Genomic DNA, 18,516 nt, shown 5'->3' with positions numbered 1-18,516 from the left:
GTCTCCTTTGTCTATAGGATTTAAAAATCCCTCAGACCTTCCATGCTTTCTCTCACCCAATATACACTGGATGCAATTATCAACAAATTTTTTCACCTCTTCTTTCATGTGTGGGAACCAATATTGCTGTCTGAGTACTAGCTCCGTCTTTACACTGGCAAAATGCCCTTGTTCGTGTGCCATGCGAATTACTTCATGTTGCATGCTCGTTGGTATCACCAACAACTCTTTACCATCTTTCTCGCGGTATAAAATCTCTTGAGGTGATAATATAAAATTACCACTCGATTGCTTCTTTTCTGCTTCAATTATTTTTTTAATTTTTTCATCGTTATGTTGAGCTCTTTTAATTTTCTCAACTATTCCTTGACCACTTTCTCGTACACACAACACCTGTATCGGATTTCGGCTCAATGCATCCACATGACGCATTGCCGTCCCTGCTCGATGCTCTATTGTGTAGTCGTACTGCTCGAGCGCTAAGGCCCATCTGGCGACCTTGAAATTCAATTCTTTCTTCTTCATCGTGTATACAAACGCTTGACAGTCTGTTATTATTTTAAACGGTATTCCCATCAAATATACTCTGAACTTCTCGAGTGCTTTGATTACCGCCAATATTTCTAATTCATAACTTGTGTATTTTTCTTGTGTTGGTGACGTCTTCCAACTGGCGAAATACACTGGATGAAACTTTCCATCTTCACTGTCTTTTTGCATAAGCGCTGCTCCGAGACCTTCTCTACAGGCATCCGTATGCAGCTGTGTCTCGGCCTCTTGCCGATATAATTTTAACACAGGCTTATTTATCAACGCATTTTTTAATTGCTCGAACGCTGCCTCTTGTCGTTGTCCGAATTTGAATTTAACACCATCTCGCAACAAATCTGACAAAGGCCTTGCAATTAAAGAGTACTGAGGTATGAACTTTCGAAAATACCCAGTCAAACCCAAAAAACTTTGAATCTTCTTGATCGTGTTTGGCACAGGGAAATTTTTCACCGCTTTCGTTTTATCATCAGATGGCCTGATGCGTCCCTTCTCAACTACATAACCCAAATAATTTACCTGTGTCACTAAAAACTCACACTTCTTCCAATTTATAATTAATCCATGCTTTTGCGCCATATCTAACACTTTCTTCAACTTTTCCACCGCTTCCCTCTCTGAAGTGGCTGGAATAATCAAGTCGTCTAAATACGTCAACACCACATTTTCACTTATCAACGCTTATAAAGTCTGAAAAACGGCGAAAACTCATTCCGAACACCATCGTCACTTTCAAAAACCATCTTAAATCCAGCGTACCGCATCTTTTAAACAGGTCTAATTGATCTTCAATCAACGGCAGTGGGTTACGATCTCTTATTATTTTTTTATTGAGCATTCTATAATCGACACACAGTCGCGTTTCTCCGTTTTTCTTCTGTACTGGTACAATGGGACTGGAATATTCAGAGTTGCTCTTTCTGATAATTCCTCTTTTTTCCCAATCTTCTGTTATCTCATTTATTATTTTTCTCTGCTCCGCAGGAAGTCTTCTCGGGTTCTGAGCGACTGGCAAGTCATCTTTGAGGATTATACGCATCTTCACATTCGTATCTATTGTCTTCTTAGGCTCATATTGTTCCACTAAACTTTGCACTTCGTTTTTGATTTTTTTATCTTTAATGTGTGTGAGCGATATATCACACTCTTTTTCGTCACTTTGTATATTGACGCTCAAGATTGATTGCCATCCTGGGTCGTCAGTTTGCACATCGATTTCTATCGGTTTGATTTGCTTAATCGTGGCTTGTCTATTCATCCAACTTATTTCTGCTAATTCAGACAACTCTCCACCGATTAAGAAATCATATCCCATCCACTCATCAGGGACAATGTCGATGTTTAAAGGAAAACAAAAACCATCTATTTCCACATTCGTCTTGAATCGACCTAACGTACACATGTTAGATGATCCCATGCCACTAAAAATTAACTTCTTTTGTTTCTAGTGCGGTGCGGCCATGCTGGCTCGGGCAATATAAAATTTCCGGAATCAATTATTGCTTTGACCGACTGTCCCAACACTGTGACATCTTTATATGTCTTTCTGTCGGTTTGATCTAGCTTGTCCACGCGGATAGAACGGTTATCAACAACTTTTTTACACTCTATTCCGATATGTCCAAATTCATGACACCTAAAGCACTTTCTCCCTTTGCTTTTTTCTGGGCAATCTATGGCTCGATGCCCTACATTGCCACACCCATAACAAATTTTCATTCTTCTATCTTTGTTCTTCTCATCTTCCACATTCGTTTTCTTCGTCTTTTCGTTTTCCAGCACTTTCTTTTGTACTTTGCTCTTTTGACTGTTCGTCTTTAATTCTTCATACAGTTTAATCTTCTCTCTTAACTCTTTAATAGTTTTTGCGCCATACAGCACCGCTTTATGCGCCTCGTCGTCTTTTATACCTGCGATAATATATCTGATTATCACCGAGGTCTCTATTCCAGGCGCGTGACTCGCAATCTCTGATGCGCGATACACATACGCCAAATACGTCTCGTCTTTCTTCTTATCTATTGTGGCTAATTGCTGGTGCACCTTTCCGCTATCCATCGAATCAGCAAATTCCTCCATCAGGAGTTCTTTCCACCTCACCCAAGTCTTCGCCTGGACACTTTTCATGAATAATAAGGCCGCACCTTGTAATAGCCGTTCAGCATATATTTTTTTGTATAGGTCAGACCACCTATACTCTTCTGCTAACTGTAAAAATCTATCAAGCCACTGCTTAAGATTTTCTCCCTTTTCACCACTGAATTTTTCTAGCGACTCCATTACTTCGTCTAACCGGACCAATGGCTTTTCATCTTCTCTATTGTTTCTCGCCATTCTTCTTGGTCGGCGATCATCGTCGTCACTTTCATCCTCTTCTGATGGGATGTAAGCGGCCTTGTAATCACGCAATTCTGCGCTTCGGCGCCTGCTCAACCCACGCTTCTTGAATTCATCTTTGAGCTGCAACTTCGACATTTCGTCAATAAAGCGATCATCTACTCATCTTTGACTATCAGACTCATCTGTTTTGTCATTTTTAGCCTGTCACCGTCTTTGTCACCTTTCAAGGCCTTGCGGAGTCTCTCCACCAGACAGCTCATGTGCTTCCTTCCAGCAAGCCATTCATCGCACAAAAAACCATGATTCTCCATGGTTCACAATTACTTCTTACAAAATCACAATCCACAACTAATCACAATCACTCACTGAGTCCAATATTTATCCCGGTTCGCCCCCAAATGTAGGATGTAATAAAAGGATATTATTTAGGTAGACACTGTGAGGCAATTATTGTATAATAGCGTTTTATTTAAATTTCAAATACAAATTCATTTACGTCTTACAAATCGAACTACCTGTAAAAGGCAACTCTGTCCCTCAACAGCCCACACACCATTCAACCTTCTCGAAAATTCTACTCTTTTCTAATCTTTATTGTTTTTTCCATACCATGTGTTTTTTCTTAAGCATAACTAATATTCTTTCACGGCCACAGCATTCATACAGATTATACCCCGTAGATACGCTCGGCCATTCCTAAACATCAAACATACTTTCCGATTTTCTCTTTTCTTAATACCTTCGCCAAACATTTCCATTCGTCTCACTCACACATCGTCATTCTCTCTTCTTGCATTCCTACATTAATATTTTAAAAGAGAATACATTAAGAATCGAGTGCAACATTACAACTGGAGCTGACGTGAATCAACAAAAAGTTCATACAATATATAACTTTTTTCCTGCTGTACCACCTGGTTATAAAATAATTAAAGTACCAGCTAATCCAATTTATTTACCAATTACTGTTAAAACCATTGATCATTTATTTATCAATAATCATTTATTCAATAATAAAATTCAATTTACCATTGTCAGTTCCTTCTTTACATTTTAAACAATCTTTTTCTAGTACATAATAAAATATTCCAACTTCATCTTTACTATCATTTTGTATTGGATGTTGTTTGCATCGTTTTGAAATATCGTAGCCGGATTATTTATTAAACATATATATTTTGCCCAATAAAATAATCCTGGCTGATATATAATTAATTAAACCTAATTTTTTCTGCTCAATTAAGAAAACAATAGGAGGGTTTAGGCAGATAGACGCGTAATTTAGGGAGGGTAAATGACACCTGAAATGGACGTGAAAAATATAACACAAACACAGATATAATTCAATAATAAAATAATGGAGACGACACACGAAATTTAATATTCGGAAAAAGCATTAATTTTATTTATAAAAAAACCATGATTTGAATTAAACATTACATACAAAAACACTCTTAATTTATTGTAAAGATTATAAAATATTAAACGCTCAAAACATAATTAAAACTAAGGCCCCACGCGTCGATAATACAGAGAGAGAAAAATCAAGTGAATTACGGAGTCAGTTATTTAAAATATTAAAGAAGCGATCCGTTAATTAAATATTACGCGACCCGGTGAATTATCAACTAGATTGAGAAGCATTAGTGCCGGCTCAAGAAAATCATTGAGGGGGCCAAGTCGTTGGTTCCCTAAAATATATTACTTTTATATTGCGTAAGATGGAGCTCGGGGTATCGAAATATATGTATGCTAACCATTTTTTTCTATCTTCACCTTTGGCAAATGAATAATTAGACTTTCCAACTAATTCTTAAATGATTATTGTTGATACGTTATTATATTGATCATAACCAGCTTCCCAAGATATCCCATGATAATTTTTTTTACAATTATTCATAGTTTTTTTATATTCTTCTGTTAGATGTGATTTTTCACAAGGTGGTTTAAATATTTTTATAGTTAATGAAGATCTTGAATTTATAGGTTAAATAACTAACTCTTTTACAACAAGTAAACCTTGAGGTTCTTGAAATCCTTGAAATGAATGCTGACATTTTGTTTTAATATATATCAACTCAACTCAACTCAACTCAACTCAACTCAACTGTATAGTGATCAGTTCTGAACTGATAATATTTCTTTTATACCTCTGAATAACCACTCCCCTCTTTTTTTTAATCCCTTTCACTTCTTATTTACCCCCTACCATTTTGATCCTCTCCACAACTTATTTTACAAACATCCAATAGATGATGATGAAATAATGAAACTATTTACAATACGTTCTGTAATTTGTCTTGATGATGCAAGAGCTAAAGTTCCAACCTATAAAATGATTGGTCCTCAGTTCGAACCATCATCAAGACAAATTTTTTTTTTTTTTTTTTTATTCCATCAACATTGTTTTTATATAAAATAGAGAAAAAATATTCCTTCGAGCCGGATTGACACCAGCAACCTCTGGATATCTCTCATATTTTAATCAAACCAATTACAGTCCATTGCTTCTACCAACTGAGTTATCGAAGGCGATTTAGTTTTTCATTATATAATATTTGAAGGAATATTTCCTTACAGACAGGAAATATCATAATCTCTTGTTTGTTTCAGAGGATAGGGTGCTAAACTCTTATTCCAAAGGTCCGAGTTCAAATCCCGGTTGGGAAAAATATTTTTTTTTTCCATTAATAATAATAATAATAATAATAATAATAATAATAACACGAGATGGCGTCTTTCAAAAAACCAAAGATGTTGTCGAAAAAAAATCCAATATGGCGTCTGAAGAAAAAACCAATATGGCGTCAAAAAAATCCAATATGGCGACTTACGAAAAAAACAATATGGCGTCTTACAAAAATCGGACCCCCCATGGCAACATTGCTCTAAATAATTAATGAGAGGACCCCCTGTGGCGATTTGACTTAATTAATTAATTCGCGGAGCCTGGGATGAGGCCTCGCGGATTCCAGGAAATCACCCACGAATCGCAGCGGGGGTCGCGGGTTTCGCGGGGGAGGGGGCATAGCGGGGGGGGCGCAGAACACTTCTATATATACTACTGGAGTGAAAGGAAAAAAAAATAAATTTAAACGTCATATCCGTTATCGGATCTGGGCTGGAATCCATTTTCTGCCAATATTATATTTATCTACATTGCGCCATGGTAATTGGTCAGCTAGCCATCGGTAATTGTTACTATCAGGCATTCTGTAGTATAAATGATTCAAGATGCAAGTATTTATTTATTTATTTATTTATTTATCTACTATTATACAGAGTGTCCCATTTTAATTTATCAATGGATTTTTTTTGAAAAATAAAGCTTAAATTGTAAAATGTTTTAAGTAAAAGTTGTAGGGTTTGGAGGGGGACGAAGAAAAAAAAAAAAAAAAAATTTGAAAAATCCAAAATGGCAGAGTTTCTAACAACACTTTCCAAATATTATTCCAACAATAGCTAGAAATTTATCAACTAGTTGATTGGTGAATAATTTTTGTCACACTATGATCTGAAATACCGACTGGGGATTCGTAGAAGTATTTCAGATTGCATCGAGATTTAACTTTGTATAAATTAGAGGCACTAGAAGCTCTATATATGATTATCATCAATAATTATTATTATTTTATGAATATTATTCCAACAATAGCTACGAATTTAATATAACTAGTTGATTGGTAAATAATTTCTGTCACACTATGATCTAAAATACTGACTGGGAATTCGTGGAAGTATTTCAGATCGCATCGAGATTTAACTTTGTATAAATTAGAGGCACTAAAAGCTCTATATATTACTATCATCAATAAATATTATTATTTTATAATTATTTTATTAATATTATTCCAACAATAGATACAAATTCAATAACTAGTTGATTGATGAATAATTTTTGTCACACTATGATCTGAAATACCGACTGGAGATTCTTGGAAGTATTTCAGATCGCATCGGGATTCAACTTGGTATAAATTAGGGTCACTAAGAGCTCTATATATTACTATCATCAATAAATATTATTATTTCTTAATTATATTATCAATGTTATTCCAACAATAGCTAGAAATTTATCAACTAGTTGATTGGTGAATAATTTTTGTCACACTATGATCTGAAATATCGACTGGGGATTCGTAGAAGTATTTCAGATCGCATCGAGATTTAACTTTGTATCAATTAGGGGCACTAAAAGCTCTATGTATTACTATCATCAATAATTATTATTATTCTATAATTATTTTATAAATATTATTTCAACAATAGCTACAAATTCAATAACTAGTTGATTGATGAATAATTTTTATCACACTGTGATCAGAAATACTGACTGGAGATTCGCGGAAGTATTTCAGATCGCATCTGGGTTCAACTTGGTAAAAAGTACTGACACTGAAAGCTAATACACTATGTATCAATAATATTCTTATAAAATACTGTTATTTATGTATTATTTATTATTATTGTATATGTATTATTTCAACAATGATTACAAATACTGACAATTGAAGAGTTCAAAATTCGTTGATTGGTTTTTTTCTTTAATAAAATATGGCAACTTCGTAGTAGCACACACACAACAATAAAATATAAAGCAATATCCAAACGTTTTCCCGCAATATTTTGAGGCAGTGTTCAGCGTTGGATAGTTTGACGATAATGTCTGATAATGTCATACGTTTAATACTGCCTCGCAGTATCGCAGATCGCAGCAAAGATTCAAAGATATTGGCAAAACAATCCTGCGCAATAACCAGCGTACGCAACTACAGTTGTGCTTGCCAATGTTAATTTGTTAACTAATGTACTCACAATCTTTAACATGAGTCGTTTCATACAACTATTATTTCGATTAGTAATAATAATGAGAGGCCCTCGAAATCACAGGAAATAATAAAAAACAAGGTATAGTGCGCGCAGCATCGATACGCCATTTTTAAACTTTCGCTGCCATATGACATACTGCTAATCAGATAGAGCAGGATGACCAACCAATATTCTCGGGCGAATTTATCAGATACAGGACGCCAACTTGGTAAAAACTTCAAATATCGACAAAATCGACAGAATTTTATTTTTTACAAAAAAACGGGGGGCCGGTTTATCATATATTTATATCTTTTTAAATAATGCACCAAAAAATCCGATAATAGGCTCACTTGAAAGAGGAACCTCGATTTATATAGTCAAACTGTTGTTATTTTTTTTTTTCGATTGCTCAATCAAAAGATATTTACTTGACTATAAATCAATGACGTCACACACACGAACTAAAAAGACATATATCCCCGGCAGTCTCTCGTTTTTGAACGACTTTAACGAGAGACCCTACCGGGTCTCATGATAATATAGACCATGTGGTCTGTATTTATTACAAGTTAGATCAAATATAATTTCAATGAGTTTAGATAAATAATTTACGTAACCAAATGTTATGTAACAATAATTGAAGATATTAAAGCAAATAAATCAATAAAATATTGAATACAGCAACTTACAGTTTATGCTAGTAACTCACAAAATATTCCAAGTTTTTATGCAAATAAAAAGACGTAGAGACAGTCTCTATACTGTTAGAGCTAGAAGAGCTATTGTTGGCAAATGAACCCACTGACCAAGTGACCAAGATCTGGGGATCGATGTCCCTCGATTCTCTCAGATCCTTAGGGGTAGGTGAGGATGGTTGACTTTCTTGGTCCATTTCCTATTTTCCTTATGTTAGCCAATTCTTATTGGTCGGTACAAATCTTGCGATCTTTAGTTGTTGATTAAAATTATTTTTGATTATTTAATTATAACATGAGTGGTATCGAGAGAATCCTCGTAATTTTGGGATTCTGTCGATATAACTCATTGTACTATTTAATATTTAATTTTTATTATTGAAATTAGTGGCATAGCCGCTTGGCAATAGTGCTGGCTCAAGTACTTTTTTTGAGGGTGCCAAACCTCTAGCTCCCCTAAATGTGTTACTTTTATAATGTGTAAGATGGAGCTAGGGGTATCCAACTGCACCCTGAATATTTAATTAGCCGAGATATAATTATATATTGAAAAATAAAAAAGTTGGGGCGTTTACCGCGTTTATGTTGGGAGATAATTATTAAGAGATTCCCAGTAAAAAGGAAAGATTACGTTATTCATGGCGACAAGAACTTATGACTGATATCAAAACGTCTTTTTGAGAAGAAATCAATCGTCGCAACAGCAATTCGATATTTCGAATACTGTTCAAGATATCGAAGAAACAAAATATTGAATTTTTTCATTTTTTTGTCATTTTTTTTATCGCTAAATGGTTGTAAAAAAATTGAATTTTATGATCGATTTTAATAGTATCTTGATATTTTCTAATAATAATAAATTTAAAAAAAATTAATATTAATAATGATCATAGTAGTATTTTTTACGGAGAAAACAATGCTGATAATATAAATTTTATATCTCTATCCGTTTTTTAGATTTTAATTGATAAAAATTAAAAGTATCAATAAGTATATAAGTATGATATCGAAAATTCAAGGAGTATATGATCTAGCGGCTGAGTGAAAAAGGTAGCTAAGAAAAAGATGTGGCTAAGAAAAACATATAGTTGAGGGAAAAATCAAGCTGGTAAAATTATGATCTCAGGTGAATTCAGTTCCGTAGCACCTCATGGTGCCTCCGTGGCGGCTTATTGCGGATTATGGCCATTATGACCGTCCATAGTCATTTTTTCTTTTGACTCGTTTTGTCTAGTTTTGCCGAGTTCAAAATGAGGGGCTTAGTTTTTTTTCGTAAAATTTTTTTTTTTCCAAGTTTTTTCTTTGTAATTTTTTTTTTCAAGAAAGCAAAATAATAGAGATATTGATTGTGTGGCTACAATTACAGCTAAGTAGAAAATCTAGCTAATTGAGAAATCTAGCTAAGTGAAATAATGTAGATATTGATTGTTTGGCTGTACTTAAAGCTAAGTAAATAATCCATCTAAGTAAAATAATGCAGATATTAATTGTGTGGCTACAATTTCAGCTCAGTAACAAATCTAGCTAAGTGAAAAATTTAGCTAAGTAAAATAATGTAGATATTAGTTCCGTGGCTACAATCACAGCTAAGTAAAAAATCTAGATAAGTAAAAAATTTTGCTGGTGAAATAATGTAGACATTAATTGTGTGGCTACAATAACAGCTAAGTGAAAAATCTATCTGAGTAAAATGATGCAGATATCTAAGTTTTTTTTTTTTTAAGAGACTTAGTTTTTTTTTTGTAAAATTAAATTTTTTTTCTGAGTCCATTATTTTGAATCTGACAAAACTAGACGAAACTAGTCAAAAAATAAAAACGACTACGGATGGTCGTGGAAGCCAGAATAGACGATGAGTCACGTCCACTACCTCTGGAGTGCCTGAAATTGAATTCACCGTTCTCCAAAATTATGTAGGTATCGTGTGTTTGGCTATAATTGAGACTAAGTGAAAAATCTAGCTAATGAAAAGATGTAGCTGAGAGTGAGGATGTAGCTGAGATAAAAATGTCGGAAAATAACTAGGGAATCGATTTTTTTTTTTTGATTACGACTCGTCATTATATAAATATATCGAAATTCTGATCTTTCAATGAATACTTCCTCAGACACGAATAGAGATATTGAAATTTTATTATTAGCATTGTTTTCTCCGTAAAAATTCTGCTATGATTATTATTAATATTCATTTTTTTTTAAATTTATTATTATTAAAAAATATCAAAATAATAAATAATTTCGATAAATTTCATTGCCAAAGCTAATTTTTTGAAAAAACCAGAAACTTTTTGGATAAAATAAGAAGTTTCACCGCCGGGATTTGAACCCGGGTCTTTTTCTTCACAGGGTTTCTTAATTTTTCAGATGAATAAAAAAACATGATATCGTCTGTGTATTAATGACTTCTGACTATTATTTCGTGACACAGTTCTCAAAAAAATTGCTTTATGATTGCACCCTTACTTTTTACTTCCCAGGAAAGAATTGCGTAGATCTACGTATATCAAATTAGATCTACGTAGATCAAATTAGATCTAACTGCTTTAAATATAATTAGATCCGCAAAGTGGCGTATATTAGATATACTGAGATCTAAGTAGATCTACTGAGATTCTAAAAATTTATTGATTTGAAAAAAAAAAAAAATTTCAAATTGTTTGAACAATTTTTTTTTTTTGTTTATACAATTAATGATCTATTGGACCGAAAGATTTAGACCACAAATTTTTACCATCACCTGGACTTGAACACGGTATCTTCTTGATGAAAGTCCAGAGCCTTACCTACTCAACCATAGCAGCAATAATTAAAAACAACGAAAATTTGTTTCACACAAATATTTATCATGACAATCCGAGGATCAACCGACACTCGGCTGATGATCGGCAAATTATATAAGCATAAAAAAATATTTATAAATATAAACAATCAAACATAAATTTTATTTGTATTAGTTTTATAGATCCCGGAATGTATTTTTATGATTAAGAAAAAATTTTTTTTTTCTTGAAATTTTCGTTACATAAAAATAGGGCTGGACACGAACCGAAACGATGCCGAATTCAGACAAGTTCCGTACCGGTTTCGTCTAAACTCAAAAATTGCTGGTTCCGTCCCGGTTCGGCTCCGGTTCCGTCAAACCTTGTTTCGTTTCGGTTCTGGTTTTGAGTGAGCTTCGTAAAATTATAAATTGTCAGTGTCGTTCCGTTTCGGTTTCGTTAGTTTCGTTTTTTTTTTTTTTTTTTACTGGAAAAAATTTTTCATTAACAAATTTCAACTCTATAAATAAAATACGTAATAAATAAACAGGCTACAGGTGACTATTTTTTTTACGTTTTTTATTTTTTTAAATCACTGTAAAAAAATTACAAATATTTAAATTATCAAAAAGCCAAAGACACAAATATTTTATCATTTTTTTTTATTATTTATTTATCAGTTTATTATACTCAAAGTATAATGTTTGTTTTCAATATTTTTCCACCAACTAAACATCGTACCAAGAATGGAGACACAATGTCATTCTTGCCGATTCATCATTCATTGAACTTCTTAACTTTGTCATAATTAAACCAGCAAGAGAAAAAAGTCTTTCTGATGGGACTGATGTAGCCATAATTGAAAACAAATCTCTTGCCATACGTGCTAATGTTGGAAAGGTTGTTTCGTAAGTTTTCCACCACTCTAATATGTCTTGGTTTTTTCCAGCTCTTCTCATGGCTAAATATTCGTCCAATTCGACTTGATAATTTCGATGTGTTGGTGTATCTTCAAAAATTGACGTAACATCAATTTGGTTCTTATTTTTATCATCATTTTCTTGTAAACTCACTTCTTCATGTACGTCAGTTTCAACAGAATCAGCGTATTTTTTGTACATGGTATTAAATTTGTCAATGGTTTTTTTTTTAAAATTATTACCCCATGTAGTAAAAGAAAAAGTCTCCACTTTGTGACGTGGATCAAGAATCAACACAGCACAATAAATCCAGTTGGTTAGATTATAATGTTTCAACATTTTATCACGTGCTGCCTGGAAAGCGAGTATTAAAGTTTCATCGACGTTAGACCTCTCTACTTTTTTATCTAACTGATCAACAATTGTGTCAATTTTATCAAATAACATGTTGATAGCAATAATGACCAATGGCAGAGTGACGTATGTTTGTCCTCCCAATGTTTTTGATACATGTTTAAAGTGTCCCAAAAATTCATGAATCTGATTTAATATATCCCACTCATCTTCACTCAAAGTAAATTTTTGCCATAAACTAACGTCACTAGTCCACATCAAGTTCAACCCTTTTTTTAATTTTAAACTATATTCAATCATATCATATGTTGAATTCCATCTTGTAGATACATCTAGTACTGGCTTCATATATTTAATGTTAACAAATTCACAACTACGATTGAGTGAATTTTGTAAAATCTCAGACCTTTTGATTTTAACCAAAGTCTTTCTTAATTTATAAATGGCTTTTGATGGATTTAATTTGGCAAAAAAATTCTTATCTGGATTGTCTGAATCATCTGTAGTTTCAATTTCAAATACAGAATCATTGTCACTTGAATATTCATCGTCATGTTCATCACTAGACTGCATGGTTGATGCATCATCATTATCATTTACAACTTCATCATCGTCATCATCATCATCATTTTCTACTTTCATAGCTTTGAGTAGGTCTTGCACACCAAGATTCAACACGTGAGACATACAACGAAAATGTTGATTTTCGTTATCAAAATTAAAACCAGAATTTTCCATCAACATCACCAATTCGCTCATGAACTTAATATTTGCTGATGCATTATCAAGTGTTATTCCCTCTACTCTGTCTTGGAGTTTATACTCTTTTAAGCAATTAAAAAATAGTTGTGCCATGTCAATACCTTTATGCTTGCCTTTAGAAGGAAGAAAATCTAAAGCAAAAGAATTTATTTTCCAGTTGTCATCAATAAAATGGCATGTTATACCAAAGTACGACTTTCCATTTAAACTAGTCCAACTATCCATTGTAAACGAGAATTTAGATTTATTATTTTGTATAATTGTTTTAATTTTCTCTTGTTGGTTTTTAAATTCAGCAACAAACATTGCTCGAGTTTTTTTTCTACGAGGCAGTTCTTTTTCTGTATTCCAAGACCGGAAAAGCTGTCGTGTAATGTCATCATCAAGAAAATTAAATGGCAATTTTTTTTTTGCCAACCAATTAATAAGAAGAACATCAAGCTCCTGATCTGTCATTTTTTCCTATAAAAAATAAAAAATTACAGAATTTTAGAATTGCAATTTTTACTTTTTTTAATTTGTTAAATGTACATGTAAAAATAACAGAAAATCATTTAAAACTTGTATTGTTAATTTGTTACTGGCTAATTATTTTTTAACAATTTTATTTTTGTTCATAACCATTGCATTGCAGTATAAAATAAAAATAATATAAAATTAAAAAAAAATAACAATCAATTTAATTTATGATTAATATGATTCTAAATTGTTTTCTAATAATTATTAAAATATATTTTTGTTATTCTTAATAATTTTTAAAATATATTTTTATTATTTTCAATAATATTTTTATACTTTATTGACAATTTTTTTATTTCAATTTCTAAATTTTTTAGTATATCCTTTTATCAATATAAAATAGAATAAAAAATTTAAATAAAAATACTAGTTAAATACTACACTTGATTACTTGTTTTAAATCATTGTCTAAATCTACTTTTTTACATACACAAGAAAAAAAAAAAATATTACCTTTATTTGGAAAAGTGTTTTCTGACCAGGTGGTAATTCATTTGTTTGGTTTTTTGTCCCATCGAATTCTTTTTGCCAAATCATGGGATGAGCTGATTTTAGGTGTTTTGTAATGCATGATGTACTTCCATCTTTGTGTGAAACGAATTTATCAAACTTTGACTTTTTACACACAAGACATTGGGCCTCTCTTTTATTATCACGCACAACAAAATCAAAAAACTGAGAATATTTAGAATGTTTTTTGCTTTTTTCACTCTGAGATACAATACTTGGTGTCTCACTCTCAGTTGGATTACTTTCGTCCAAACGTCTTTTTTTTGTTAGTTTGCCCTTATCAGGCATAATTGTAAAATTTAAATTCACAATTTAAAAAACACAACGCAATTTATTAAGAAAAAAAAAATAGATTTGAACTTGTCGACCACCAGCTGGTTTGTGATTTATAAAAACAAAATCGTAACGAGTTGTGGGCATATAACACTCACACCATTGCCGCACTCTCCTACGCTTAAAAGAGTAATAAACAATTGAAAAAAAAATATAGTTTTTTGTTTTGCTTTAAAATTTGAGGAACCATAGCATGATAAACTATTTTTGTTGAGAGCAACGGCTTTATATTTCAATATAATCTCAAAAATGTTTATATAAAATAAAATATATTTTTAAAAATTTTTCTTTATCGGACTAATATTGAATTTCAAAGACATTAAAACCAATAGAAGCATAAATATTTTTATGACCCATAAAATTTAAAAAAAAAAAATTAAAAATTATCTATCCGAAGCCGAAACTTTCGGCAAGTTTCGGTCTGAAAAGTCGAGTTTTGTAACGGTTCCGTTTCGTGGACTAAAAGAAATAAAAAAAGAACCGAAATGAAATTGGTTTCGGTGTCCCAGCCTCCCATAAAAAAAGGCAAAAGAATAACAGCAGTTTCCTATGAAATTCCGACATAGTATATATATCGAGATATAATTAGATCTTGCTGCATTTTCGATACGATTAGATCTGATTATATCTACTTAGATCTAATGAGATCTAGTTAAATATAATTAGATCTCAGTACATCTAATTATATATAAGCATATATAAGTAGATTTTGCTACTTTCAGATCTAATTATGTCTAATTAGATCTTATTAGATCTAGTTAGATCTAATTTGATCTAAGTAGATGTAATTTGATATACGTAGATCTACGCGATTTTTTCCTGGGTTAATGAAGTTTTCAAAATACTTTATATCGAAGGTGAATTTGTTGAACAAAAAAAAATTTTATTGAATAGAATTTAAATATCTTTCCGTTTAATTAAAACTGTTCACAAAACAAATTCACGGCAATGTCATATATATTCGTCATACACTATAGATATTTTCATGGAAAGACAATTGGTTCTTCAAAGGTCGGCATTATTGGAAGGAACCAGGAACTAGAAGATGTAGTTTATGTCTTATTTTCTACATTTAATCTCATCTGGACCATTGTTTACTTGGAAACATGGAAACGGAAAATCGCAGAACTCACATACAAATGGGGCACTTTGGAGAAAAGAGATGGCATACTTATGAAACCTAGACCTCTTAACGAGGTAAAGTAGCCACATTCTATTCCTGTTAAAACTCTCAATTGCCCGATTCATTGGCTTCACATAAGGTAGCGGAACGAAGAAATTTATTAATTATATGTCTATTCCAAAGGGTACTTGTGAAATATCACCTTTCACAAAAGGGTTAAGGCATACTTATCCAAACTTGGCTCGAAATGCGATACGATGTTGCATAACACTACCAACAACTGCAGTTTTTCTTTTCTTCGTTTTCATCGTCATGATTCTGAGTTTTCGAATACAGGTATGCATACATTGAATTTTATCGAAATCATCATTAATGTTGGTCAAATTATGCTTTTCAAGGACCGGTGGGATGAATATCTGAAAGTAGCAGGCTACGAATTATGGTTAAGTTACATTCCGAAAGTTTTACTTGCAATGATGATTGCGTTGATGGATGAAGCCTATCTTAAAATAGCCATCAGATTGAATGATTTGGGTGAGTTGAGTTATTCATTCTAATCAATCGTAGGTTGATTCCATATAATCGATTCCTTCATAGGATTTTATTCTAGACCCATTGTTTAAAAAAAATACGTATATTTGTTATCAACTCTTTGAAAATTTTTCTTGAGCCGATTTTTGAGATGCGAGGTTAGATGGATAATTAACTTTGAAACGTAATGATTTTTTTTTTCTTTGCGAAAAGTGTCAGCACACGATTATATAAACGCACATAATTATGCATTGTAATAATGATTTATAAATCATTAAAAAATAAAAGTTAATTGATGTGATATCGATTAAAGAAAAAAATTTATAAATTCATTTGATGAATATCAATAAATAAACAATGAGGCAATCTTAACTGAAATAATACAGGTATGAGAAAATCATAAAACATCAACATAATGTAGCAAGTTCTTTGTATATTCCTTATTAAATAAAATTAAAGAATTTATAGAAGATGAATTTCTTAATATATTTTTTTTATTGATAACTTTGTCTTTTAATTTTTAAAAAAACTAATAATTGTACACTGAGAAAGAATGGACTATGTTTTACTGAAAAAAAAATTAATATTTACTATCTTTTACTGTACTGGTGGAAATATTGAGGAAAATAGCATAATTTATAATCTAGACAATGAATTTTACTATGGCTGATACTTGCCCAAAATAACTGCGCTCTTTAAATGAAAAAATATATTTTTAAATTATTTTATCATAGTTTGTGTTTTTTATTTCATCGCGTCTGTCATTTGAAATTTGGACAGAGTTCCACCAGGACTTTACTTCTGATGTGGCATTCTTAGCCAAGTCACGGGGTTTGCGGCCTGACCCTCTGCGATTTCGCTCATTTTTTGATATGTTGTAGATTTTGGCCTTAAAAAAAAACACATATTTTTTTTTTTTTTTTTCTTCGATTTTTGAGGGCGCCACCATCGAATTTCAAGATATCTAAAATAGTACCATTTTTTTTTTGATGGATTTTTTATCACAGATTTGAGGACGCAAAACAAGTATTTTAAGCCCTTCACTAGACTGGGCACTCAATAGGAAGTATTTTTTTTCGATTTTTGAAATTTCAATTTTTGAAAAAAAAAAGTTTTTTTTCTTAATTTTATTTTTTTTTTTAGATGTAAAAAAAAAAAGAAAACGAAATTTACTCTTATGAAATTTCCAATTTCTTTTTAGTTTTTGAGAAAAACCACATAACAAATCGAGAGTAAAAAAACAAACTATATGGTTTTTCTCAAAAACTAAAAAGAAATTGGAAATTTCATAAGAGTAAATTTCGTTTTCTTTTTAGGGAATTTTAATTTCCTATTGTTTTCGCTTTTCATCTAGACCCCCCCCCCCCTCCGAAAATTTTCAAAGTCCCTTAATCTAAATACGATAAATATGGGAAAATATCAGTAAATATGTAGAAAAAAATTACTGAATATAAAGAAAAAACCGATAAATATGGAAAAATATCAGTAAATTTAAAGAAAAAAGCGCTAAATATAAAGAAAACTCTTATAATTATGGGAAAATATCTGGGAAATATCAGTAAATATGAAGGAAAAATCACTGAATATGAAGAAAAATACGATACATATGGGAAAATATCAGTAAATGTAAAGAACAATGTAGAAAAAAATAGAAAAATATCAAAGAAAAATCAGTGAATATAAAGAAAAAAAAGGGAATAAATATGGAAAAATATCAGCAAATATAGAGGAAAAATTACTGAATATAAAGAAAAAATTGCTGAATATGAAGAATAAACCGATAAATATGGAAAAATATCAGTAAATATAAAAAAAAGGGGTAAATATAAAGAAAACTCTTTTAATTATGGGAAGATATCAGGGAAATATCAGTAAATATAAAGGAAAACTTACTGAATATGAAGAAAAATACGATAACTAGGGAAAATATCGGTAAATATAAAGAAAAAATCGCTGAATATAAAGAAAAGTCCGATAATTATCAGAAAATATCAGGGAAATATTAGTAAATATGAAGGGAAAATCACTGAATATAAAGAAAAATACGATACATATGGGAAAATATCAGTAAATGTAAAGAAAAATGTAAAAAAAAATAGGAAAATATCGAAGAAAAATCAGTGAATATAAAGAAAAAAACGATAAATATGGGAAAATATCAGTGAATATAAAGGAAAATATAGAAAAGTGACTGAATATAAAGAAAAAAACGATAAATAAGGGAACATATCAATTATGCCTCCCCCCCCCCTCCGAAAATTTTCTAAGTCCCTTAATTAATCTGAACACGATGAATATGGGAAAATAAA

The 18,516-nt window shown here is 31.5% G+C and overlaps 1 protein-coding gene across 4 annotated transcripts in view; it reads left to right on the top strand.

Moving 5' to 3' along the window:
• The window catches only part of LOC122849215 (anoctamin-8-like), a 317,470-nt gene that overhangs the window by 158,119 nt on the left and 140,835 nt on the right, over positions 1 to 18,516 (top strand). For 2 of the 4 annotated variants that reach the window (XM_044147874.1, XM_044147872.1), the window contains 3 exons: positions 15,547 to 15,750; positions 15,860 to 16,012; positions 16,075 to 16,210. The exons of 1 other annotated variant lie outside the window; for it this stretch is intronic. In XM_044147874.1, the coding sequence (XP_044003809.1) occupies positions 15,547 to 15,750; positions 15,860 to 16,012; positions 16,075 to 16,210 (493 nt within the window). The remainder of the gene's footprint in view (positions 1 to 15,546; positions 15,751 to 15,859; positions 16,013 to 16,074; positions 16,211 to 18,516) is intronic. One more of the 4 variants, XM_044147873.1, reaches the window with a different exon arrangement.

This window comes from Aphidius gifuensis, linkage group LG2 (genome assembly GCF_014905175.1).
Source record: "Aphidius gifuensis isolate YNYX2018 linkage group LG2, ASM1490517v1, whole genome shotgun sequence".
Lineage (NCBI taxonomy): Eukaryota > Metazoa > Arthropoda > Insecta > Hymenoptera > Braconidae > Aphidius > Aphidius gifuensis.
The sequence above is the reverse complement of the archived record's forward strand: the minus strand, read 5'-3'. Positions and strand labels throughout refer to the sequence as shown.